The sequence below is a fragment of the Pezoporus occidentalis genome, unplaced genomic scaffold (genome assembly GCF_034315485.1).
Source record: "Pezoporus occidentalis ecotype Australia unplaced genomic scaffold, CSIRO_AGI_Poc_V1 ctg267, whole genome shotgun sequence".
NCBI lineage: Eukaryota > Metazoa > Chordata > Aves > Psittaciformes > Psittacidae > Pezoporus > Pezoporus occidentalis.
In genome coordinates, this window is record NW_026914578.1 from 588746 (window position 1) to 615772 (window position 27027).

The following is a 27027-nucleotide window of genomic DNA, read 5'->3' on the forward strand; positions in this document are numbered from 1 at the left end:
GTGCTTGTGCTTTTGTAGAATAGTAGTAGACAAGTACCAAGGGAAGGATGGGGCATACAGCCCTTTGGTGCCCTTTTAATGGGGTTTATGGCCCCTTGGAGAGCTTGCTGGTATGTGAGGTCTGCAGTGAATTTATAAAGGATTGGGAAAGAAAAACCCTGCATAAGAAAACACACATTTTTCTTAGGAGCCCAAACTGCAAGTTTTCCCTGTCCAGTCACTTTGGAGTGGCCATTCCTGGGGTAAGCGATCCCCATCTAGCTGTTTTGCTGTGTCAGGATCAAAGTGCGCCCCGTGAAGCTGTAGAGCTGATGTGGGCTCTGAAATATTCCTCTTAAAACCTCAAACTTTGTTTGGCTGTTTACCAGGAAAGTGACATGCCGATCCAGGAGTTGCTTAGCCGTTACGGCTATGACGGTACCATTCCACTCCAAGAAGACGATGATGATGAAGATGAGGAAGAGGAAGAGGAGGAGGGAGAAGATGATGATGATGTTGATAATGATGACAACAGTGGCTGTAGTGGTGAAAACAAAGTAAGGGTTTATATTAATTTGAACCTGATTTTATACAACCATTCTGTACTGGACAACACCTCATGATGCCAGATCATGGCAGAAGTAATCTATAATACAGTTGATGTCAGATGCTTTGTGTGCTGAATTCTAATGTTCATTCTTGATCAACTGTCTGTATCTCTCTTCATTGCTCTTAACTTCATGGAATCATAGAATTCCCAACAAGAAGGTTTTATCTCCCACCAGTGCACTTGGCAGGGCCACAGCCTCACTCAACCCACCCCAGGGTCAAAACACTTTGGATTTGGGAATGCTGCTGGCTGTGCTGGGGCAGGGAACCTCACAGGGTGCTTTGGATCAGTGGGGAGCAGATCCAGAAAATCCAGTGCTCCTGCCATCCTCTTCCCATGCAGAATAATCTAGAAGAGGCCCAGGGACTTGAATCCTAGAATCCCAGCCTGGTTTGGGCTGGAAGGGACCTTGAAGCTCCTCCAGCTCCAACCCCTGCCACAGGCAGGGACACCTTCTACCAGAGCAGCTTGCTCCAAGCCCCTGTGTCCAACCTGGCCTTGAGCACTGCCAGGGATGGGGCAGCCACAGCTTCTCTGGGCACCCTGTGCCAGCGCCTCAGCACCCTCACAGGGAAGAGCTTCTGCCTAAGAGCTCATCTCAGTCTCCCCTCTGGCAGCTTAACGCCATTCCCCTTGGCCTGTCCCTACAGGCCCTTGTCCCAAGCCCCTCTCCAGCTTTCTTACAGGTCCCTTAAGACATTGAAAGGCTGCACTAATTTCATCTGTATCGTTCCAAAGTGTTGCAAAGGCAAATTAAAGTACATGTGTACCTGCAGCATCATGTAAGAGGAGATTGTAATTGTCCTTCAGAAACAGTAAGACTTCAAACCTGAAGGTTTAAGTGCCTGAAGACACCTTAGTAGATACGGCTGAATACTTGTTTAAAGATGAAAAGCTGTTCTACTAAACCTGGGCAATGTGGAACTGAATTAAATGTGTCTCAGAGCACTGGAGGTTGCTGCAAGTTTCCTCTCGTTAGCATTTGAAATCGTATTTTTTCAGCCTGGCAGCCTTAGTTGTACTTCAATTGTTAACGGAGGATACTGCTTCAAGTATCTTTGCCAAATGTATAGGTTTGAACTTGGCATCTTTAAAACCCTTTTCTGTGTGCTCTGAAAAGAAATGCTCTGATTTTAGACCTTCCTCCTGTTGTATGTATTTGCAACAATCCTGTCATGGGCACAGCTGTAACTTCTCCATTACTGGTGGCATTCAGAGCTGCCTCCTGAGTTCCATTAAAATACAAACCCCTTTGTATTGTCAGCAACAAAAAAGCTCAGGCACTAATGGAAGTTGCATTATCTAAGCTGGCTTTTAAAAGGCTGTTTTGAGGTGGTTTTTTTTATATGTTACCCATTACAGAATCTCTGGAATGTGACACAGAGATGAGGGATGATACATCTGATTCAGAAAATGAGGTTCTTAGGATTTGCAAACTCCCTTGACAGATGCTGTAAAAGATTGCCGTTTGTGTGGGTTGAGTAGTTCAAAAAGTAGGAAGATTCTTAGTTCTGTTACATCAGGAAAGTTTCAAGGGGACGGAGAGGGGGAGAAACGTGCATAACATGAAGTATGCAAAATGAAAACCGTGGAATCATGGAATGGTTTGGGTTGAAAGGGACCTTAAAGCTCCTCCAGCTCCAACCCCTGCCACAGGCAGGGACCCCTTCCACTAGAGCAGCTTGCTCCAAGCCCCTGTGTCCAACCTGGCCTTGAACACTGCCAGGGATGGGGCAGCCACAGCTTCTCTGGGCACGCTATTGTGCATGGTGGTGTTCCTGAAGTCTCACTCTCTTCTTATGTCCTTGCTTCTTAATCACTTCCTGACACAACTTCCAGCTTCTTTGTTCTTATGACCTCCTCTGTAGTTCTCCAGTTCTGTTACCAGTTAATTTAAGGTACTGCCTATCTGCTCTTCAATAGATAAAATCTCAAGTGTCTTGTTAGCAGCAAAAAGAGTCATCTTCCTCCCTCTATCAGGCACTAACCCTTTGTGTTGTGCTGCAGAAGCAAGCACGTGCCTCTCATCAGCAGGAGCAGTTCAAAATGTGGCCCAGCAAGCACAGCCACTGGTTTAGCCCAGTTGCAGACCTGGCACGGGGGTTGTCAGTGTTTGTTCACCAGTTCTGCCCCAGTTTGGATAGGGTTGGAGTGAAGGTGGTGGGGAGGAGTGGGCACAAAGAGAGCCCCTAACCTGTGGTGGTTGTTTGCCTCAGGGTAGGAGAATGAGAGCTCTGAAATGCTTCTGTGCTCTTAGCAGAGAGGCAGTAAAATACATCTGTGGGGGTGGAATGGTTTTATAAATCATTCAGGCTTTCTCTGCAAGTGCTCATCTTTCTACAGCTTATTTGGCTATACTGCACTTAGCTGTTTTCTATTTTTAATCTGCTTTAAGCTGTACATGTGATAATACTCTGGCTGCTGGTAAAGGTAGACATAAACGCATGCTGTGCCCAGTGCTTCTGTGTTAGAACTAGCAAGTGTGAGTGCTTACAGCATAGACATAAACCACAGAAAAGATACTGACAACATGCACTGAAATAGAAAACAATACGTTTTTTAACCTTTATCGTTTTAATTTTCCTTAGTTGTAATAATTCCCGTAGTTGTTGTGATTTATCTTCCAATAAAGAACCTGATTCTGATTTTTCCTCTTTTAATGACTCCATATACTTACTTGAGTCTACTGAAATGTTGTTCCTGTGGGGCTGAACTACACGATTGCCATTAATATTTCGTGAAGGTAACATTTCCATTTGATTGATAAAAATAGGGCCAGTTAACAATTCCTCCTCTTTTTACTGCAAATTCATAAGGAAAAGTTTAAAGACCAAAGTAGAATTTCAAGTTAAATGAAATTAAATGAAACCCACAAGGATTTGCTTGCCTGATTTAAAAAGCTAGGGGTGATATTTAATGGTGGTTCACATTTCTGATACGGAGGTTGGAGTCTGAGTGGTTTAAATGGATCTGCTTAAAATCCTGGTCCATAAATAATACGATGTGTTTACGCTTCTGTTGTGGCTCAGTCTGGACAGACCACAATCTACGCAGTCTCTTCAAGTCACCTGAAAGATATTTGGGGTTGATATATAGGCCATTTTGGAGAAAATACTGCCAAAACAGTGTCTGTCACAAGGAATAACTGATCTCCTGTTTGTTTTTCTGTACTTAAGGAGGAGACCATAAAAGATTCATCAGGGCAGGAGGATGAGACACAGTCATCTAATGACGACCCAGCACCATCTGTTGCTTCTCAAGATCCACAGGAGATAATTCGCCCTCGTCGATGTAAATATTTTGATACAAGTATGTAAAGTTCAGCTCTAAGCACAGTCATCTCACTGGGATTGACCTTGGCTTAAGAACAGCTCTAGTTAATGTGGGATTCTCGTTCGGAAACACACGTGTTGGTACCCATAAACCTGTGTTTAATCTCCTTCATAACACTGCTCTTTATTGTTATTATACTCAAAATAGCAGGCAAAAAAAGGCTCTATTTGTTGCTGAATGCTAAATCTCTGCAGATATGGGACTCTGTGAAAGGAGAGTCTCTTCTTAAAAGACTAAATCTATGGAAAATTTTAAATTTCTACAGGTTTGAAAAAAGCAGGTTCTCAGACAGTGTGAATCCTTCCACTGCACTGCTCTGATTGTTGTAACAGTGCAGTTTATCATCCTGCAAACATGGGGTCCAAGCGCAGTAAATGATGGTTCATAGAAACGTATAATGGTTTGTGTTGAAGTGACATCCAGTTCCAACCCCCTGCCACAGGCAGGGACACCTTCCACTAGAGCAGCTTGCTCCAAGCCCCTGTGTCCAACCTGGCCTTGAACACTGCCAGGGATGGGGCAGCCACAGCTTCTCTGGGCACCCTGTGCCAGCGCCTCAGCACCCTCACAGGGAAGAACTTCTGTCTCCCCTCTGGCAGGTTAAAGCCATTCCCCTTGGCCTGTCCCTACATCCCTTGTCCCAAGCCCCTCTCCAGCTTTCCTGCAGCCCCTTCAGGCACTGGAGCTGCTCTCAGGTCTCCCCTTCAGGAGCCTTCTCTTCTCCAGGCTGCCCCAGCCCAGCTCTCTCAGCCTGGCTCCAGAGCAGAGCTGCTCCAGCCCTCGCAGCATCTCTGTGGCCTCCTCTGGACTCGCTCCAACAGCTCCACATCCTTCTTTGTGTTTTACTACTACTTATTTAGTAGTAAAATTTATTGATAGGTTCATTTGTGCCTTAACTTTTCAGCACCCATTTTGTATCTTAATCCATTCTAATTGTGAGCTTACTGTGGGTCATTCTTCAAAGTTATCAATACTGGAGCATCATCATTGTCACTAAAGCTGCCAATTGCACTTGCATGGTGTTAGGTGAGGTGGGAGTGAAGCTGAGCATGGCTTTGTGTGGCTGGAGGCTGTGGGTTGAGGGGCTGGGATGTGTTCTCCTGTCACCGTTGCTGGGGTGCCCCCAAGAGCTGACTCTGACCTTCCAGGCCCCTCTCTTAGCCCACATGGGGGGAGGCTGCTGTTGGTGTGCACGGGCTCTATCACAGTTGGTTTTGTGTTAATGGTTGAACAATTTCTTGCAGACAGTGAAATAGAAGAGGAATCTGAAGAAGACGAAGATTATATTCCCTCAGAAGACTGGAAAAAGGTAAATACTATGGGCTGTGAAAAAATGTCCGTATTTCATGAATAATAATTTGATCAGTTACCTAGTAACTCTGAGCTCTATAGATCACCCAAATCCTCTCCAGTTTTTTCCCCATAAATATCAGAGTTTTGACAGTAAGAAGTGTTAGAGACCTCCCAAAAAGTCAAAAATTCTATTTCCACATAGTGCCTGTTAACTGTGTTTTTAGATTTTGAACAATGAAAGTTTGAAGGGGTAAAAAAAGATGTGATGATTCCCTCGTTTGCTAACAAAATATCACAGCTATGGTGCTTAACTGCTTGTTTCTGTTGTTTCCAAACAGGAAATCATGGTGGGCTCGATGTTTCAAGCTGAAATTCCAGCTGGCACATGCAAATACAAAGAGAATGAGAAAGGTGAGAGCATTATTACTATTGTTTAAGATAATTTCCTAATGGGAGGAAATAAAAGACTTGATTGATGTTATGTGTCTTGCAAAATGAAAGGGCGGATTCAGGTGGAAAATAGAGCCATCATCTCAAGCTATAGTTCATCCTGTACTTCGCCATCAAAGCTTGAGTCATGGATGGGGAAAGGAAAGATTATATTGTTGGCCTGTTGCCTATTGAACCCTTATATTCTAATCTGGTAATGTACACAAGCTTTCTTATATAGCTTATAGTTAACCGCTTCACCTAGTTTATGGAAAACAAAATAGATAGTAAAGAAATTGCATTGCTGGAATTGGATTAAAAGAGGCCAAATGGTACCAGCAGCTTTGATCTTCACATTTTATAACTCTTCAATCAGTATTAAAGAACCTTTTGTTCTACTTTGGGGATTTTTTTCCAACATTTCCCCCCTCACAACCAGAGTGTTTGGCCGTATGCTGTCAATATAATCAAGTCAGGAAGGGCAGACCCAGTTTAAACCCAGCTGTGAGCATAAGAGAAGCAAATTTCCCTCCTTATTCAGCCCATTAGTAAGAATTCCTTTACACGGGTCAGTTTGAGACTGCCTCTTTTGTAGGTTTATATGTTAGTTCTTTAACCAACTAACTCAGTGCCTTCCTAGTATGTGAGTATATACTCAGGTAGTAGCAGTTGTCTTGCTCCAGGTGCCAGATTGCAGTAGCTATGCTATAGACTGATTTAGCTAAAAACTGAGTAGGAAGAGCATCAGTCCTGCTGTTGATTTAGAGCAGGATTCTGTCAGCTCTGGAGAGCCAGAGAGGTTGAAGAGAATGGAATTTAAAGCTATGCAAGAAGTCAGGAGCTTCCATCGAATATACAGATTAGCAAGCATCTGCTTTTTAGCTGTGAAGAAGTTGCTCTTTACAAGCTTTCCTGCTTTTGTCTGAAAATAGAGCTCAAACTATGTTGTTTGCCTAAATGCAGTAAATTATGCTTTACTGGTCACCTGCTTTTCCTGGTACTTACTCAGCTCTAAATGGCTTCTGGCCTCCAACAATAAAAAAGATATAGCTGCTTTGAGTATTGCAGTAACCCATATAAAACCAGTTTTCATAGGCTTGCACACTGCTCTTTGCAGAACAAAGAACCTACGTCATGGGCAAAACCACTGAGGGGAAAAGTTATATATTCACTAATCATACTAGGGCTCTTCCAGTTTTATCTACCACATATATATATATATTTATATCTTCAGACACTTCTTTCCTTTCTGCTGTGCTTTGGATGTAATCTTTGACAGGACTCCAGCTGGAGTCCATTAATAATGGAGCTTAAAAAGTTGGAAAATAAATGTCTGAGAGTATGTTTTTCATGTACATCTTAGTTGTTTGCTAATGAAGGGGAAATTCAGACTGTAAAATTCCCAAGGTGGTTAGTCCTTTCATAACCAGTCCTGTAAGCAACAGCACAAAAATGCTGGAACTCTGAAGAATAACCACACTGCTTTTCAGACTGTGTTCTGGCATGCTGGTGCGAGGAAAGCACGGCCATGGGATCTGCACTGGGCTAAGTACAGTCAACTGGCTCTCTGAGAAGTATGTCTGGAGACCAAATTAGCTGCTACTAAACAAATTCAGGTTATTATGGAGTTAAAATGTAAGTTTTCAGAAGGCTTGGGCTTGAAAAATCAAAGGATAGTTCTGAAAACTGCAAGTCTCAAAGTTGCTTTGAGACTTACCGACCGCTGTCATTCATGAGCATCACCGTGCATGTAGCTTCATCATTAAGGGAGACTTAGAACTGATGATCAGTTACCTCCTGAAAAGAATTGTTGTTTCTCCTGGAGTTTGAATCCTGAGATACCTGGAATCTTTCTCTTGAATGAGCAACCAAACACCAGAGGAGGACTGATGCCTTTGAAGCAAAAAGCTCCCAGAAAATTGTTGGGAGCTGGTGCCAAAGAGTGGGTTGTTCATGAAATGAAACTGTCTTTCTTTGCAAGACGCTTCATGATTCTCCTTACCCGCTTTGGGTTTTTATTTGTAGTCTGTTTTCCTGTTAAAAATACTTCTTTTCAAGCAGAGATGTGTCTAGCCACCCCTCTGACCTTTCCACCTGCACGGGATGCTACTGTGTCTTCCCTTTCCATAGTGACCATGCTTTTCCCACCTTCCTTTTGTCAGAGGTGCTTACCAAGCTGATAGAATCTATGTGAAAATTACTTGCTGTTTTTTTGTAAAGTTATATTTCACTGAAGACTGGGCCACAAGCAAGGTTCCTGATTCTAGTTGTTTTAGTAACCTGAATTTGCTTTGATTCAGCTGTACTTGTATTTTAATCCTGCAAAGCTTGTAGGCTCTTCAAAACTAAAAATGGGAGGGAATTGGAAGGATCCATCATTTGGCTGTGTTTCTCCAGTTAATTTCTGTTTATTGTGGCTTCCCTGGTCTGAAAGAACAGCAGAGATTTGGTAGTATTAAAACTCAGCGATCTGATTCTGTTTTAGAAAGTATCTTTTGGAAGTAGTAGGAAGGTCTTGGCAAAGTTTCCTTTCAGGAGCTGCTTGACTTCAGAATGTCTGGAACCTGGATGGAGTCATTTTCCCTGGAGAAGCAGTGGACCTTGTTGCTGGCTTTGCCAGCCGTGTTAACTGAGACTTTGATATTTAGTGGTCCAGGCACCTGGCACTCTCTTTAGCATCATTTTCGGTGTCGTGCTTTTTGGTTCTATGTGACTGATCCCAATTGTCTTGCAAGAAAACAGATATGATTAGTTTCTGAAACAGTTTTCCATGCCTGTTGGCTGCCAGCAGCAAAACTGTGCTGCCTAGGGAAAAGGCATGATGGATAGATGGGTGGGTGGGTGGGTGGATGGATGGATGGATGGATCATTCAGGACTGTGTCAGATAGTGCTGCAACCTCCTGGTTGTAAGAGGAGGACAGGGAGGGTGGAGTTTAGGGTATAGTATCCTAGTCATTTGGATCACAGCATTCCTGAGACTCCCTTTTGCTTGTCCTTATGTATGTTCTGGATCAGTGTTGGTGCTCTAATGGTCTTCCAAGGCTTCATAATCACTAGCATTATAAGAGAATAAACTTCCATACTGTTTTAACTTGCTTGTGTTTCTCCTGTGGTTAATTCAGTGTATGAAAATGATGACCAGCTGCTCTGGAATCCTGACTTTTTGCCAGAAGATAAAGTGATCGAGTTCTTAAATGAAGCATCGAGGCGTACGGGTGATGAGAAAGGCCTGGATGCAATTCCTGAAGGATCACATATTAAAGACAATGAGCAGGTATATAAGAATAATGAGGATTTGTAGTTTAATATCACAGAATGAATTATCCCTTTTTTTAATTTCATTCCCAAGAACTAAAACTGTGTTTGAAACAGCTTTATTATTCCTTGTGGAAATGGAAATGTGATGGGTTTTTTTACCTCTCTATAAATATTAAACTGTTAACTTTGGCTTAATGTTGCTTTATGCATCAGTGCATTATTTCAGCTATAAATAATTGTGTATGGATGGCTTCTTTCAGTTATAAATCTTTTTAAAGCTATATGAACGCATACTTACTGTTTTCTTCATACAAAAACACCATCAATTTTCCAAGTGTATGCAGTGGATAAAAATGTTAAAATCCTTTGCCTGGATATATTCTTGGTTAAGTAATGAGAGATTTGGGAATTGAAACAGGCAAAATACGTCTTTGTGCTGTTTTGATTTATATTTCATTCATTCAAAGAGTTTATTCTTAATAAGTATTAGTGATTTACTGAGTATGCTTCTGTGGCACAGTGTAAATGGAGTGGTATCTGGAATGTTAAATGTGTGTCTTTTCATCTTTCCAGGCATTGTATGAGCTGGTTAAGTGCAATTTTGATACCGAAGAATCATTACGAAGGCTGCGATTTAACGTCAAAGCAGCCAGAGGTGGGTGTACACTGAAAGTTAAGCTTATATTGTTAGACTCTGGTTTTATTTGTTGCATAGGTGTTGCTGTCAGCAGGCTGAGAAGTTTTATTAGAGCTTGACTGCTTGTAAGCCATATATACCAGTGCCCATTTAAATGCCATCTTCACTGAACCTCTTATTACTCTCTGGGAGAATGAAATCAGCAGATGTAGTATGAGCAGGTACCTGCTCAAAGTGGGTTTGTAAATTCACTTCCTGCCAATAGAGCTTGGGTTTAGATCTGTGACTTTAATAACAGGCTAAAATTTAAAATGACTTCTTAGGAGCTGAATTGTGCGTTCCTTGGGCACATTTCTTCTTTGTTCTTCTAGACCTTTTCAGTCATCAGAGTTAATGGAACAACCATGAAATAGAAAATGAAGAATGCACAATTCTAAATAAAGAAGGATGAGCATCTAAACCTTTTGTTTAACAAAAGTGTAACACTAAAAAGACCCTGGTCTTAAAGATGCTTTGGGAGCCTTCAGCATTTCCTGGTTTGGTATTGATCCTTACACTCAAAGGAACAAGAAACTAAGAGAAGACACAAGTTATTTTCCTTGCACATTGATCTGTTGGTTCTGCTTTCAAACCTGTGCAAATCACAAGACAAGAATGATCAAATAGAGAAGATTAGTTTGTTCTCCCACTATTTTAAACCTTATTTATTCTTGACCTTAGCAATCAATAAGGCCAAATTATATTAAGTTCTTAGAAGTGTAGCTGAAAGTTATTAGGGGTTTATTCTGGCTTCAGTGGGACCAAGTTTTCCCATCCAATAGTGTGAGCAACACAGTTTCCTATACTACCTGCCTGGATTTAACAGCCTGTCATTGGTGGCTCTTGCCAGCAGTAAAGAAGATCTCATTCCTCATTCCTTTTCCCCTGCTTCTTCCAACTACCAGCAGTTAGTCTGAGTCTGCAGCATGAACTCCTTTGTGCTGTGTCCTGGCTTGAAGGATACCTGCTTCCTATGGCTGTAGGGGCAGAATGGTGAGAGCAGGTTTCAACCCCCTTCTTCTTCTTTTCTGCTGCCTCATTATTTTCCCCATGTGGCAGGGCTGAAGTTTATAACAGTCCCTGCTGACAAGCTACTGAAGGCAGCCAAATTGCCCACCTACTCACTAGAAGGGAGAGATTCATTTTGGTAGCAGTAAGTGAAGTTTCTGGAGGTGGATCTCATTGAGTCAGCAGATGGTGTAAGAAACTGTCACTGAAATTTTCTTCTATTGACCGTATGCTTTTTGGTTAAGTGTTTTATTTATTGCATTTTCTTCCTGTAGAAGAATTATCTGTTTGGACAGAAGAAGAATGCAGGAACTTTGAACAAGGGCTGAAAGTCTATGGCAAGGATTTTCATGTGATTCAGGCAAATAAGGTAAAACTGATTTTAAGCATAGTTCTCACGTTTTATTTAAAGCAATGTAATAATAAATGAAATCTTATCCTCAATTTCCTTCACAAATTATTTACTTCTTCTGTTTTTCCTATATATATGTCCAAATTGGTTTCTCAAAGTCCAGAATCCTTTATAACTGTGCCTGTGAACCCAAAGTTCAGGGAAGTACAAAAATCCTGCTGTGCATACATCATCACCAGGATCTTTAACTTGGATCTTGAGTGGACTGATGAAAACGACTTGAATATTGCTCCTGAAGCTGTTGCTTGCAGCACCTCAGGATATCTTCATTATCCTCCAAAACACTATTAAACTTTACACTTCCATTTCTGGGCCTCTGGAATTTTGAGTCAATAGTTTCCACTATTTCCTCTGTTGTCTAAAGAAGCATTGACTTTGAATTTCACACCTTTTGATTTAAATGGTAGCTTTTTGGCAAAAAAAAGATCTTGACATTCACCCAAACTTGCATGGCACCTATTTCCTAGGTACGAACACGATCAGTTGGTGAGTGTGTAGCATTTTATTACATGTGGAAGAAATCAGAGCGTTATGATTTCTTTGCGCAGCAGACGCGATTTGGAAAGAAGAAATACAATCTTCACCCTGGTGTAACGTAAGATGTGCATTATTTCTATGTGCTTTTACATGTTGCATCTAAATCTTTCATCTTGTACTGCTCTAATCTGAAATGCCATCACCACAGGGGGATTCCACAGTCCCAATTTGCAGCAGGAAACCAGACAAGGTGTAAGAAAAGTATAATCTGGCTTCTAAAGTAGATTTATTTGGAGTAAGGCCAACAATTTGCATTGAGCAGCTATTTAATTTAGCTTCTTTGCTGCTGAAGTGTTTCACAAATGTAACATTTCTGCAAATATGTGGGTTTATTTTTAAATGCTTGGTTTACTTTAAGACATGTTTTATACAGAGGCATTAGTCACAGGTTTTGGGGGGATTTGTGCTGTACTATAGTCTTGGAATGTGTTGTTTGGCAAGAATTGACCAACACAGTGCTCCATATTGGAGTTTTTTTGGGTGTACAGAGCTCCTTTCCCCATTCACATCTCAGATAGGCAGAGAGGGGATGTGTGTAACTGAGTATTCTCTTCTCTCAAATCTGAGCAAGTGAGCCAACGTATTCTTCTGCCCTTCATTCCAGTGCAGTGATTTTACTATCCCACTCCTTCCACTGACTTTTTCCAAGTCTTTCTACTATTTTTTTTTTATTCCTTGTTTGCTCCTGGCTTCTGTTGATCCTTCTGTGTAATATCAGTGTTTCTTTAAATGTTTTGAACTCTGTTGGACCACTGAAGTGAACTTGTAGTATGACATTAAGAGTTGCCATCTGTGGCTTTGTAAAGCAGACTGTTACAGAGAAGCTGCTAATTTCTTAATCGGTTGTCAGGAACTGTCTGTCTCCCCCTTTTCTTCCATCTTATTTTTTTCCAAATGGACATTTTGGGTTGTTAATCACTTCAAACATTCTCTGATCCTTTTGCAGTTACCTGCATATGGTGATCCGAAGTGCCAGTAAGGATTGTACTTGTCTATTCTTGACTGCTTTTGCAGATAGATGTGGGAATTTAGGGTGCAGTATCAGTTCCAGAATAGTTATGTGTGAGGCTGTGCTGTTCCTGGAGCTAATCCAGGCTACTGTAAGGGCTTTACCAGCCAGCTTTGTTTGTTTAAATCTTTCATAAGAGATTTACTATTAGTGACCTAAATTGTAGGACTGTAATAGACTTCAGATACGGAAATCGTCTTTTACTCTGAAGCTTTTAATTCCCTTTTAACTTTGGCTTTCTTGAGGCTGTACATGCACAAAACTTACTTAATGGTATGGTATTGCTTTATACCTTAATGGTACGTTACTGCTGCTGCAGCAGATTGCAAGAACTTAGTACAAAGCTGCCGGAGAGCATCTCCTTGAAAGCAGAGTCCACAGCGTCACAGCAGATTGAAGTTCCTGCTTGTGCATGATCTTATGGGACTTAGCATAAGCACAGGCTGAATTTATAGAAGCTGGCTGTGAGGTTGGTCAGTAAACACATGCTTACTGTGGACAAACCATACCTGGGGAAGTTAACCCAGGAGATACTGAAGTTGTCAACTTTGCAAGGTAAGCCTGTGCATTTCAACAGATCTAAAACGGGACTTGGTCACACTTGCAGTATGTGCAGGGAATATGTATGTGCAAATAACACCAGTACTTTACACTGCAAAGGTGAAGCTGAATGTGCTGTTTCTGTTGTGTAGGGATTACATGGACCGTCTCCTGGATGAAAGTGAAAGTGCTGCATCCAGTAGAGCTCCGTCCCCTCCTCCTACAACTTCCAACAGCAGCACCAGCCAGTCTGAGCGGGAAGACAGCACAACCAGCAGCAGCAATCAGAATGGTGAGTGCCTGCCCTGTCCCTCCGAAACAGCTGCCAGATGATCACAGATGACAAGCCAAGTGGGAGAAACAAACCTAGTTTAGTTTGAATGTTTCCAAGGTGCTAGAACCTTCAAGTTCAAAATGTTTCTAAACCAGCTACACGTCTGCATTTAGCCAGTGCAGGGAGCAAGATGGGAACTGGGCTGTTGTATAGCACTAGTGCTACTCCATTCCCTCTCTCAGGAACACCACTGGCTGTTCTTACCATGTGTGGGGCATTGAAGGCCAGTTAGGAATGGGAAAAGAGCCAGGACAGGATAACTCATGTGGGAAGAAAACCTCAAAAGCAAGGGGCAGCCTTTCAAAAGGAGCTGGTGAGAGCAGTAAGAGGAGGAGGAAGGAGCTTGGAGGTGGCTCAGGTTGTGAAAGCCAAGAGGAAGCTATGGAAAGTGCCCAGGTGAGGACAGTCCACCTGCAGCTTGTGCAGTTAGGAGATTCTAGGACATTTTCTTGGCTGTATTGCTTGTAAAGCTTCCAGAAACTCTGATGTGATGTCTGTCATTTGTATGCAAATAAATCACTTGTCCCTCACACAGCAAGGGTATGGAGAGCAATACTGGCTTTTTAGTTGAATGGGGCTAGTTACACTTCTGCTTTGTTGACCTGTCTCAGATTGTACTGTTACTGGTGATGCTTCTATTGTGTGCCTTACACTGTGTCTCTGGAACACAGGGGTGTCTGCTAATGGCCCAGGTGAGATACCAAACAAAGATGAAGCAAAAACTGAAGGATTGCATGTAAATGGACCTACCAGTGGGAAGAAAACACCTCACACGGATCTGGATACAAATGGGTATGAGACTGAGAACCTTTCCATCGACCCAAAACTTGCTCATTCAGCTTCAAGAAATGAGAATGATTTTGAAGAAAAAAACGAAAGACCTCTAAAAAGAAGAAGAATTAACAGCAATGGCAAAGAGAGCCCAGGTTCTTCAGAGTTCTTCCAAGAATCAAATTCACACGGGAAGCTTGAAGAACTAGAAAGTTTGGATGACTGAGTGCTAGGACCTGATTTTATTCCTTGGAGTAAATTTGGGGTGTCTAAAATTTTCAGGGTTGATGGGTTACCTTGCAAAATCCAGTTCCCTAAAGCAATCTGCTGAGATTTTTTTTTCCTATTACCTTCTAGGTGGCTCTTAAGATCTGATGAGTTTTGGGGATTTATTCAGTGCTGAAGAGCAGTAGGAGACTATTCTGTTTCTCAGCGCTGGCAACTGCAGTTCTGGGAGCAACAGTAAGGCTCTTAAAAACATCAGTGAAACAGATCAGTGGGTTTGTACAAAAATACTCCCAGCCTAATCCATTTAAAGAAACTTCTGTGTGTAATACACCATGTAAGCATTGTACAAGTGAACAAAGCATCCTATTTGAAGCAAGGGGCTGGTTCAAACCTTGCAGGAGGTTCAAATGAAATAGAAGACACGCATCAGAGCAGGCACCGAGAGCGAGAGGAAAGCACCATCCCGTTGTTAAGGAACCCGTATGAATCCTGAAAGTTATGAGCACAACTATTTTTATATATAGAAGTTTTAAAAGGTAAATAAATAAACCAGGTCAGGTTTGTCTATGTAAAATTGTTGACATCAATGATGTCTTTCCATATTCTTTATCTGGGCTAAAGAAATACGTTCTGTATTTTTCCAGATTCCTTTGTAGCCTTTGAAAGATTTTTACAGTACTTATGTCTTGATTGAACTGTCCTTTCTTAAAACAAAAGCTTGTATAATTTTCTTAACTTGTACAGTTGGTAAACTTTTATGAGAGAATTGATATCCTGAGTCTAATGTCAGCTTCCTTTTGTTTTGCTGAAGTCTTTTCTAGGAAAAAAAAAAAAAGACAAAAAATACCCCTAAACCAAACCAATCAACTTAAAAGATGCTTTTTAGCCACCATCATGTTATTTTCTTCTCAGAGAACTGTCAATACTTGACATCAAGAATGGTTACAAGTCATTTGATTTTGGAAACTATGATTTTTCTTATTTTTTATGGCAAATAGTAATGCTAAGGATGTGTTAAGCATGATGCTTGCATTGCACAAAGTCCCTCGCTTCCCTTAACCATGGTCTCTTTTCTTTCTGAACTCAGCTAAATTTCACCTCAGCTAAATGCTTCACCAGGATCAGGTGTTAGCTCATCCTCTGCTTTATTTGCAGGCTGTCATCTTCCACATTTCACCAAGCACAGGAAGGGGAGGGAAGTGGGAAGGGATTCTGGCTGTACAGCTTGGAAATGGACATGCAGCCAGGAACCTGGGCTGGAATGTCTGACAAGCAGTGGGCCTTGTCTGGATCGGTGTTTCAGTGGGAGCAGGAACATCATATACACATGTTTGGCACAGCAGATACACTCAGTGTATAGAGCTTCATGTGTAACAAGTGAGAGTAGGTACAAGGTGGGAGAAAGGAGGATTCTTTATAGCATATGTGGAGAGCGTGATGCTCACCATCCCACTAGCAGAATGTGAGAGTATTTCAGGTAGGGTTCACATCCATGAAATAGGAAAAGTTTTTAATACCAGTGTTTTGGTTTATTGTTATTTTTAAAGCCACATCTACTGTTGTTAAAAAAATAGGAAAATTGTTCATTTGTATAATTTATCACCTCGTGTCCTCCTCCTCCTGTGGCTTACAGGCGTGCTGGCCCTTTTTAATGGGTTATTTTCATGTTTATGAGTCTTTATGATTCCGGTTTTAAGTGTATGCTCCTATGGTTTGAAACTGATTTATCACCCTAAACCCCAACTGCTAAAGGTTTTGTTTGGTGTCGTTTCTTCTTCAACTATGTGAACTTGGACTTCATGGTCATTAATGAGCCAAATCCTCTGGATCCGGCCTGGTTCTGTCACCATGATGGGTTACAGGAGCTGTAAACCTGCTGTTCCCAGAAGTGCTGTGAGTGATCCATTCTGACTGGTCCAGCTGACGTGTGGAAGGTGACATCTGCCTAGAATTAGCCAGCAATTCACATGGAGAGGCACAGCAGAGAGGTTTGCTAACTACAGCCTGCGTTAATCAAGTAATGAAGTGATTGCTTTGGTGAGAGGTTGCTGTTAACTTCCCAGTCTGGTTCATCAAACCCAAAGCATCACAGCCTTGGATCAAAGACGGGCTTGAGACCATTTCAGACTGACGGTGGTGCAGTGCTTCTTTTGCAACTAGAGTCCTATTTTCAGTTTTATTCTGATACAGTTTTGTTTGCTTCCACAACCTGATAGAAACGTTTCTAAGTCGATTGTCTCAGGCTCGTGTGTGAAATACAGCACCGTGCGTATCTTCAGGACTGTTGCTTTGGTTTATCTTACTTCCTTTTGGTGACGCATAGGAGACACCTGACATTCCATAATCAGCAGCTCTGCAAGGCTCAGCTAGACTTTAAGAATATTTCATTCTGATTTAGGTTTTGTTTATGCTGGTGTTTTATACAAGACTTTGTTGCTGTTCTTCAACCCGCAGCCACTATGACTTGATAAGTCATTGCACTACTAAAGCTATTTAAAAGCCTAGAACTAAAGTAACTCTGATTTCATTTGCAAAGCCTTTGGTGCAGTTTGGAGCCCAGAGCCTTGTTTCCAAACGGCACTGAAGCCTCACATCACGAGTTGGGTGTGTTTTGGAAGTGCTGTCATGATGAAGTGCTTTAAGACTGCAGCCTGCGTGGAGAGCCCAGTTCAGAGTCAACCTCATTGCTGGGCTTCCTAAAGGAGTAAATGGGATATTATAAAGCCAACCAACCACACACACAAAACTTATGAGTTAGTTTTATACATTTTCCACACATAGTAATTTTGCACTGTTAGTAATTCCCTTCTCTGATCCCCCTCCGTCTGCAATTCTGAAAAACCTTATTAAACTATTTTTTAAACATAACTTGTCTGCAGAAAGAATTCCTGAGTTTTTTTGCTCAAAGCATGGGATAGAGGATTTCTGCTTAGGGAGGAGGTGAAGAACCCACCCCATTGTAGCAGCGTGGTGGAAACCACAGAAACAAACCACCCTTTTCTGGTTAAACTTTGCACTGTTTCTTTCTTTCAAGGTTGCTCCTGAATCCATCTTCCCCAACACTGGGTCAGGGCAGCAGCAGCCCAGGACTGGTGGTAGCTGAGCAGCTGAAGAGGCAGCCCAGAGACCTGTGGGCTTTAATGTAAAGGCAGCATCATATAAAGGAAGGCAGCGAAGAGAGGAAGGCTGGTGCTGACATCAAGGAGAGGCAGCAATGGGTGAGCTGTGGGTTATGACTTAGTTCTTTGTGGGTTGTTAACTTAGTTAATTTTAACTTCCGAGTCAAAGCTGAAAACCCAAGAGGCCTCCCTCACCCCCCACTCGCTCCACCCATACACACAAGGGACAACAAACCTGCTGCATCCCTGTTATTGTCAGCATCTCCAGCCTTTTCTTGCTGCTCCAGGGAAGCACAGGCCAGGCCGTGGCAGAAGGCAGGAGGAGCAGGGTAGGAGGAATGAAAGACACTGCTTTATTTGAAGCCAGTACAAAAATACATAGGCACATAAACTTCTTTTTGCTCTCGTTACTGACTGACATCCAAAGCCTGCCATACATTCAAATCAAAAGGTCACCCTTTTAATCACTAAAATGGTCATTTTGTAAATAGATTCTATGTAGAAAACAATTTTAGTTGACTAATAGCATAGAAAATAGCGTGGTAGGAACTCTGTTTGCTTTCCCAGTGTATGCAATACCATCCAGAGCCTGGCACCGAAGGGTGCCTGGTTACAGACAAAATAAGCTTTAAAAAATATCATTTGGACCAACAAATCTAACCAGCAGATTCAAAAAATAACTCCAAACCCCATCAGGGCTTTAGACAGAATGGACTTCCTGACTGCAACGGCCTCAGCACGGCCAAATGACAAGCAAATGTGGCAAAACCAGAAGGAACTCGCAGGTGAAGGGGGATTCTGGAGCAGGCAGCAGCAGCCTCATACCAGCACATGAGGCTTTTGCAGCACTGCTACAGCAATCCACAGCGCATGTAAGGATTTCAGTGTTAAGCACCCCCACAGATGCAGCTTTGCCCAACAGCAGTTAAGTTTTTAGCAAGTATCTTCCAGAAACAAATTCTAGTGTGTGTAGAAGCTGTTTTCCTGGTTACCAAAGCAGCGTATACAAAATAATTCATAAATACAGAGTTTTACCAAAATTGTGTTTTTTAACCAAAGTTATAAACAGTCCTTTTTAAACCAAAAGACAATCTAAGAAGAGACCTAGAAAGAAGTGCTGTGTAAAACAACCTTTAAAAATCAGCTAACACTGCCAACATATTAAAAACCCCATTCTTCTGATGGGTCGCAAACCAAAAACAACTTAATATCAAAAACCCTGCGACCTGCAGGACGGGGCTTGGCCAAAGCAGAAGTGCTGGTGCTCAGTGCTGCAGGGACCAACCCCACACCTCAAAACCCCAGGCAGCTCCCATTGACTTGTTAAAACAAGGCAAGTCCAGAGGAGGCCACGGAGCTGCTGCGAGGGCTGGAGCAGCTCTGCTCTGGAGCCAGGCTGAGAGAGCTGGGCTGGGGCAGCCTGGAGAAGAGAAGGCTCCTGAAGGGGAGACCTGAGAGCAGCTCCAGTGCCTGAAGGGGCTGCAGGAAAGCTGGAGAGGGGCTTGGGACAAGGGGTGTAGGGACAGGCCAAGGGGAATGGCTTTAACCTGCCAGAGGGGAGACTGAGATGAGCTCTTAGGCAGAAGCTCTTCCCTGGGAGGGTGCTGAGGCGCTGGCACAGGGTGCCCAGAGAAGCTGTGGCTGCCCCATCCCTGGCAGTGTTCAAGGCCAGGTTGGACACAGGGGCTTGGAGCAAGCTGCTCTAGTGGAAGGGGTCCCTGCCTGTGGCAGGGGTTGGAGCTGGAGGAGCTTTAAGGTCCTTCCAGCCCAAACCAGGCTGGGATTCTAGGATTCAAGTCCCTGGGGCTCTTCTAGATTATTCTGCATGGGAAGAGGATGGCAGGAGCACTGGATTTTTCAGATCTGCTCCCTACTGATCCAAAGCACCCTGTGAGGTTCCCTGCCCCAGCACAGCCAGCAGCTTTCCCAAATCCAAAGGGGTGGGTTGAGTGAGGCTGTGGCCCTGCCAAGTGCACTGGTGGGAGATAAAACCTTCTTGTTGGGAATGTCCCTAAGCCTCCTAAAAGCACCATCAGCAGACCCAGCATCCACCCTGGTGGCTGCACCAAGATGGGATGTGGTCGAGGATGCTCAGGTACAGCCCTCGGAGCCAACACAGTCCTCCATGATTCAAACACATGCTGCTTGTGCCAATCACTTCTGCCAAATCTCAGCGTGATTAAAACCCCATTAATTCCTCATGATCAGTCTGAATTAGATGTCTTCTTCACCGTGCAGTTATCTTCCCAATGATTTGTAAAGGCAGCCATCGAGATTGTGCAAATTAAGAGCATCACTGTTACTCCATGGCAGATGCCTGGATTCCTTCCCACATTCTGCCCGTGATCAGCTGAACAGAAATAGATTGCTTCCCAAAAAAAGCCTCTGCTTGGTCACACAGAGCTTTTTCCTTTAATATCCATCTTGCTGCCAGCTTCGGACTCCTTGCTCTTTTGCTCCTCTGTGAAAGTGATGTAGGAATACACCAGGCTTCCAGCAATACTGCAAAACAAATGGAGACATCATGAGATAGAAACCATGGTCAAGGATCTGCTGCAAGCATCAACTGGCAAATAAATTCTCCATTTGCCTCCTAAGACAAGGTATTTGGTCTAATTCCTGCCCAAACATTGCTACCCTGAGTCCCTAACCTGGTGCTGGACCCACTGAAGGGATCCTGCTGAAGGACAAAGGGGAGTTTTCACAACACAGAAAGGCAACATTCCCAAAGGCTGTCCTAAAACACAGCTGAAATAAACCAGAGTGCTTCCTTTGCTGCCTTAATGATAGGATTCCCAACTGCAACACTGAGAACAGCTTCAGTTTGCTGCTAAAATATGCTCATGTGTTCTCCAGGCTTTAAAACAACCCAAGTCCATCCAGGAGCTCCTCCAGCCTGAGCTGGGAGCAGGGGCAGAGTGGTGCTGGGCTCATCTCAGGCTCCAGGACATGGGTCGACACCATGCTGGCTCCTCTGCTGCAGCACAGATAGATAATACCACAGGGATTCCTTTGAAAGAAGCCTGGAGCCTGTCAAACCATTCCAGTTTGACAGCAGTTCTCACTTAAAATCACAACTAAAAACTATGAACAAAGTTGTTCTTACCTGATATTTAGACCAATGAAGTTCATCCATGTAAAAATATAGTCTCCTCCAAAAAACATCCCAATATAGGTTACTAAAATATTCTGCAAAGGAACAAGATTTGAGGAGCAAGAGCACAAGTTTCTGTACAGCCCCAGACAAGCCTGTGCTCAATGCATTAACCACTATGGAAACAGGAAACCTCTGGTGCACCAAGCATGGAATAGGCAAGTGCTGGCAAGGCTGGATTCAAAGAATCACGGAATGGTTTGGGCTGAAGGGAGCTTAAAGCTCACCCAGGGCAGGGACCCCTTCCACTAGAGCAGCTTGCTCCAAGCCCCTGTGTCCAAATTGGCCTTGAACACTGCCAGGGATGGGCAGGTTTAGAGCTGCTGAACAGAGGCTCCACTCCAGAGCAGCCTCAGCACCCACTGCTGGGCACTGAAACCCAGCAGAACACCCAGGAGCAGCCATCTATTCGTGCAATGGGCTTGTTGGGCCACAGTGACCCAGCAGATCACAGGCACTGTGGCTGTTTCTGGGTGTCTTCCACATCATTAACCCTGGGGAAGCTGAATGCACCAACCCCATTCAGCGCCACACACAGCCTCTTGCCACGCAACCATGCACAGAGTATTCCTGTACTCCAGACAGCAGCAAAGAAATGAATGCATTAAAAACTGAATCCCACTGGAGCTGTCCTGCCCCCTGTGCAGCACCCCAGAGCCCCTGTGCTTGTGTAGGCAGAGCCAGGAGATGCACAGTGTGGATGCACCATGAGGATGCTTAGTGGAAGCGGTTGCAGGGATGCTGTGGATGCCCCAAGGCTGTTCAGGGCTCTTGCTGGATGGGCAAGGAGCAGGGAAAGCCACTTACCTTAATGCAGCCAACTATTGTAGTTGTAAGAGCAGAATTATACTGAGTGCAAAGAACCGTGGAGTACATCAAAATAAACCTGCAGGAGGAAGAGCCAACATCAGCTTTCAGGACACGCTTTGTGCATCACCGCCCATCTCACCCCCTCTTTTCTACAGTGGTATTTATACCACTGCTTTTTTGGGCTAAACCTGCACTGAAGCAGGGTAGGAAATGATTTCCATCTGCCACAGCTCTCAGCAATGTTGTCCCCATCAGGACTAAGGATTTATTATTTCTTTAACCCAGAATGGCTCAGACCACCAAATGGCAGCACCCACCACCACAGCAGGGGGTGACCTTACCCCATCACACATGACAGCATAAACTGCACAATGAAGAACATGTCTGCCCAGCCTTGGTACTCCATTGCCTGCAAGAAACACACCCCAAGCCTTAGAGGAGGAAAAGGAAATGCAGTCATTCACAGCAAGACACGAAACAAACCCCTGATGTTGGTTTTCACATCACAGCAGGAAAAAACAAACCCTAACATGGCTCAGGGTGATGTCCTCGGGCTGTCCACGTCAGCATCACCTCCAAATCAAGGAGCTCTTTTGCACCTCCCCATGAAGGCGGATTTCACACATACATTATAAACCACAGTACCATAGAATCACACACTGGTTTGGGTTGGAAGGGACCATAAAGCTCATCAAGATGGGGCTGCTCAGCCTGGAGCAGAGCAGACTCAGGGGGATGGAACCCCCAGGAGTTATCTTTTATATGCAGGGCTTTGCTTGCCACCATCGGCACCCCCATTTCTGCCGCTCACATAACAATCATTGTCTTTGATCCTTGTTAATGAACTACAAGAGTTAACACGTGGATGGGGGCAGTTTCCCCATGCAAACCCCCCTCTCCCCGGCGTGGCCCCCCACGATGCAGCCCCCAGCCCGGCTCTGCCCTGGGACACGTCCGGCTGCACGCCCTGCACAAGGGGGGTTTTCATGAGGCTGCAAACGTGGTTTCCTGGCAGCAGCACCCACAAACGCATCTTTGTCTGCCTCTGGCTGCCAGGAGCTCGGCCAGGGAGAGCGGAGTTTGTTCAGAGGAGGAAAAAACCCTAGAAATAAAGGAGATTTCTCCACGGGCTGAACAGAGGCTGCACAGTGCAGCCCAGAGCAACGTCCTGCTCCCTGCCCGCCACCTCCTGCCTATAAATGAGCACTTAATCATAGAATCACAGCCTGCTTTGGGTGGGAAGGACCCTAAGATCATTCAGTTCCAGCCCCCTGCCACGGGCAGGGACCCCTTCCACTAGAGCAGCTTGCTCCAAGCCCCTGTGTCCAACCTGGCCTTGAACACTGCCAGGGATGGGGCAGCCACAGCTTCTCTGGGCACCCTGTGCCAGTGCCTCAGCACCCTCACAGGGAAGAGCTTCTGCCTAAGAGCTCATCTCAGTCTCCCCTCTGGCAAAGTCAACGTTATCTAGGGCAGGGTCTGAGCTCCCTTCACCCTCTCCAATCACCTCTCCTCACTAATCACAGCTCCTTATCTTAGTGGCTGCTTAGGGAGGGCCCTCATTAGAGCTTTAAGCTCCTAATGAGAGAAAAGCCCTCTGGGTACAGCCTGGGGAGGACAGACAGAGGTGTCTATGGGGCACGAGCAACACCTCCAGCCTTCAAAATTTGCCATGGAGAGGGATGCTCACCCGTGCAGGAGTGAAAAAGGAGTGCTCTTATTCAGGAGAGGCCACCGAGTATGGCTGCACATAAGCCAAGGCAATAATTATTCATAATAATTATTCATAATAATAATTATTACTATTATTAATAATGAATGTGAAATCATTCATATTATAAATGTCACATATATGTAAGCACATGTAAATCAGATCATGCCCTGATGAGGCAGCACCAGCAAACTGACCCCTAGAGCATCTCAACTCTCAGCAAGAAAGAAGGGCACAAGGGAGTTTGAAGAAACTCATATCCTTAAAACACTCAACTTCTTTGTTCTGAATAATATTGTTTCACCTATTGCTCTCCCACTTCCCCATTCAAACGTTACAAAAATGCTTGAATGGAGCAACTTTGTGGAATTAAAGTAAGTCCAGCGTAAGGCTGAGTTCCTTTCTGCTTATGTGGTTTTGGGGTCGTTACTCTCCCATCCTTTGCCCTGACTTCCTCCCTCAGGCACTAAGTGGTTCCTGTGAGCAAACTGGGGCTAATAACCAACTTTATAGTTTCTCATTTTGAGTATTTCCCATTTTTTCCTAAGAAGGCTACATTACAGCAAAGCACATTATAAGGAACAGTAAAACATTCTTCTCAGCAAACCCTTTTGCCTCTGAATTCTTGTGCCAATAAAGATGATAGTCTTTTGGGGCAGGAATCCTACCTTCTGCGCATCTCCAGTGAAGTAGGCAATGACCAAGGTGGGCAGGATCATAAACAGTGCATTGTAATAGAGCAGACCGTATTTCCCCAGCTCCTAGGAACAAGAAACATCTGTGTGTTTAAGCTGGTTCCAAACAGAAACATAAAACCTTATTCGTAGTGCTGCTGAAGACTGCGTTTGTGAGCTGAATCCAGGGGGGATTCTCAGAGACAGAAGAGTTGGAGGGTGGTTTTATATGGATCTGTCTAAATATATAGCTATATAACTATATATATAGCTACATAGATATGCACATCTCTGTATAAATATCTATATATAGATATTATGTTTTTCTGACTGGATACACATATAGATAATGTTTGTATACACACATATATAGAGATTTCTATAGATAGAGAGATATACACACACATATACACATATACATGCTCGAGGCAGGGAGGTTGGAACTTCATGAGCTTTAAGGTCCCTTCCAACCCCAACCATTCCCATTCATTCCATAATTCTCTATGTAAATGCAGATATTTATAATTTTACATATTTTAATATATACATATTAATATAGCTCTGTATGTGTATACACACACACACACATATATGTATCAATACAAATAACAGACTCAGGTAGCAAGTCTTCAACAGCCTTTATGGTCCGCATCAATCAAAATGCCATTTCTTTGCTGTCCCAAGTGGCTGCGGTCATAACCAGCACAGGGACGTGGCTCTGACTGATGCTGTTTGGCAGCACTGGCACTGAGAGCTATTGCCAAGCCTTCTAGACAGGAGATTTTGGGAGAGGGATGGGGTGACGCTCTCTGAACCAAGCAGCGACACTGCAGTGCCCAGCACCAGCGGTCAGCCTACCTTTGAATCCAGCTTCTGTTTCACAAAGGCCCCGTTTGCAGCTGTTAAGGCATCATTAATCAGGATAAAAATATATCCCTCCAGATCAAATGCCAAGTCAGCACTGGGAAAGGAGAGGGGAAAAAAACAAAGTTAAAGTTTGAAGCTGCACTTGCAAGATTCCTTCCACCTCCTGTTTAGCCAGCAAGTTGTCAGAGAAAGTTAATCATGGGAGGAAGGGCTGGGGTTTGGGTCGGTGAAACATTCTTTCCTACTAGAGAGCATGTCTGGGGGGGAGAGAAGGAGTCAGCATTCCCTCTGTCTGTTCTGGGAGCACACCGTGGTGCCGGATTCCCCTTGGCGTTGCTGTGTGGCACCCTTCAGAGCCCCAGGAGAGGGGACAGCAAACGGGGAGCTCACCTGGCAGCTACGAAGGCACCGATGATCATGGCAAATACCGTCATCTGAATACCCCAAGAGAACTTCTTCCTAAAGGCAGAGGCAGCACAAACCTGCACTGAGTTCTTGTGAGAACACAGGGAGAAGTTTTTCCTCCCGGCACGTACAGAGGGGGAGAACACCCCAAGCAAAGCGTTGCAGCAAGTAAAAACAAGACGGTTTTAGACAATTATCTCCGTGATTTAAAAACAAACACAACTTGGCATCGGTGAGGTGCAAGTTTATGCAGTCAGCTCGGCTGGAAAGGAACAGTAAGATCAGGTCCAACCATTCCCCAGCCCTGCCACGGCCACCACTGCCCCATGGCACTGAGGCCTCCCCTCCACGCTGTGTGAACACTCGCAGGGACGGTGCCTGCAGCCCTGCCCTGGGCAGCCTGTTCCAATGCCTGAGCACCCTCTGGGGCAGGAATTGTTCCTCAGCTCCATCTAAACCTGCCCTGGGGCAGCTTGAGGCCGGTTCCTCTTGTCCCATCCCTTGTTCCTTGGGAGCAGAGCCCAGCCCCTCCTGGCTCCATCCTCCTATCAGGCACTTGTAGGGAGCCATCAGGTCCCCCCTGAGCCTTCTCTTCTCCACACTGAGCCCCCCAGCTCCCTCAGCCCTTCCCCATCACCCTTGTGCTCCAGGCCCTGCTCCAGCTCCGGTGCCCTTCTCTGGCCCCGCTCCACCAACTGAGCACTTACGTGTCCAGTAAAGTAGCACTTCCAGAGCACCATGACTCTGCCTGCTGCAGAGAATGGCTCAGCTGGGCACGGGGCAGGGGCGAGCCATGAGATGGGGTGGATGGACACAGCACCCTCCACTTCCACACACACCCCGCACAGCCAGAGTGCATCCATCCCTCCCTGCACAGCACCTCGTCTCACCCCGCTCCCTCCAGGCACACCAGAGAAGGGCTGAGCAGATCAAGGCAAGTAACACAGCACATAACACACTGCAGCTCCCTGCATCCGCTTCCTCCTCCCGCCGTCATTCCCAAACCCCGGCTCAGCGCCAAACCCCTTGACCACATGGATATCCCAACACACAAGAGCTCACTCATACGCCGCACGTCACCCCAACGCCTTCAGGCTTTGGGAGCTCCATCCCTATCCTCTAACTCTACCCGGTACCAAGGAATGGGGCTGGGAACACTCACTTGAGTAAGAATCCTTCGGCAAACATCGTGAAGAGGATGGAAAAGCGTCGCAGGACAGTGAACATGGGCAGGCTGCAGGAGGAACGAGGGTCAGCAAAATGCACCTCCGGAGCACGGAGCCACTGGAAACCCTGCAGCTTCCTTATGGAAACGGTGTCACCCCCACACCCCAAAAGATAGCCCCTATAACAGCATGGGGGACCCCAGGGACAGCCCCAGACCCTCACCCAGGGGTGACCCAGTGCCTCTGGCTGGGGTAAAGCACATGGAAACGCACCCATGGCTCCTTTTAGTGTGGACAGAGAAGAAACCGCATCGCCCCGAGCGGCTCCTGCTCAGGTCACCCTCACCCCTGCAAAGCCTCAGGGCTGGCAGCAGCTCCTCACAAACACCAGGCCCCCCAAAACACCCCAGTTTATACCCCCCCTAGAGAAAAGCCATCCGTACTTGAGCTTCTTTGTGCTGAACAGTCCTGTGATCTGGTTCCCAAAATACAGGAGAGGTAGAGGAAACGTCTAGAATATTGTAAGAGGGATAACACACGGGTGAGCAATGGAAAGAAGCCAGCAGCACCCCTATCTTAGCAACATATATTATTCCCCCCACCCCCCCCCAGCTCCTAGGACAAGGAGACCGAGCATCCCACTGCCAAACACCCCGGTGGAGCCCAGGGCAGGCCGAGGGGCTGAGACCATCACCGTGGCCTC

The 27027-nt window shown here is 44.8% G+C and overlaps 2 protein-coding genes across 5 annotated transcripts in view; one reads left to right on the top strand and one right to left on the bottom strand.

Annotated features, from left to right (window-relative positions):
- Window positions 1–17286, top strand: part of MIER1 (MIER1 transcriptional regulator) — a 39117-nt gene extending 21831 nt beyond the window's left edge. For all 4 annotated transcript variants that reach the window (XM_062624450.1, XM_062624449.1, XM_062624448.1 and 1 more), the window contains 10 exons: window positions 369–536; window positions 3766–3898; window positions 5167–5231; window positions 5554–5626; window positions 8768–8919; window positions 9477–9558; window positions 10863–10957; window positions 11467–11594; window positions 13238–13377; window positions 14091–17286. In XM_062624450.1, coding sequence (XP_062480434.1) covers window positions 369–536; window positions 3766–3898; window positions 5167–5231; window positions 5554–5626; window positions 8768–8919; window positions 9477–9558; window positions 10863–10957; window positions 11467–11594; window positions 13238–13377; window positions 14091–14416 — 1362 coding nt within the window. In that variant the 3' untranslated portion in view covers window positions 14417–17286. The remainder of the gene's footprint in view (window positions 1–368; window positions 537–3765; window positions 3899–5166; window positions 5232–5553; window positions 5627–8767; window positions 8920–9476; window positions 9559–10862; window positions 10958–11466; window positions 11595–13237; window positions 13378–14090) is intronic.
- A 581-nt stretch (window positions 17287–17867) lies between these two features.
- Window positions 17868–26921, bottom strand: SLC35D1 (solute carrier family 35 member D1). The gene is made up of 9 exons (XM_062624452.1): window positions 26768–26921; window positions 26321–26392; window positions 25144–25212; window positions 24745–24847; window positions 23881–23973; window positions 21843–21910; window positions 21499–21577; window positions 20644–20726; window positions 17868–20039 (listed from the first exon to the last, which is right to left on the bottom strand). Exons 2-9 carry the CDS (start codon window positions 26383–26385, stop codon window positions 19931–19933), a joined length of 669 nt encoding a protein of 222 aa, XP_062480436.1. The 5' UTR covers window positions 26386–26392; window positions 26768–26921; the 3' UTR covers window positions 17868–19930.
- Window positions 26922–27027: the final 106 nt, after the last annotated feature.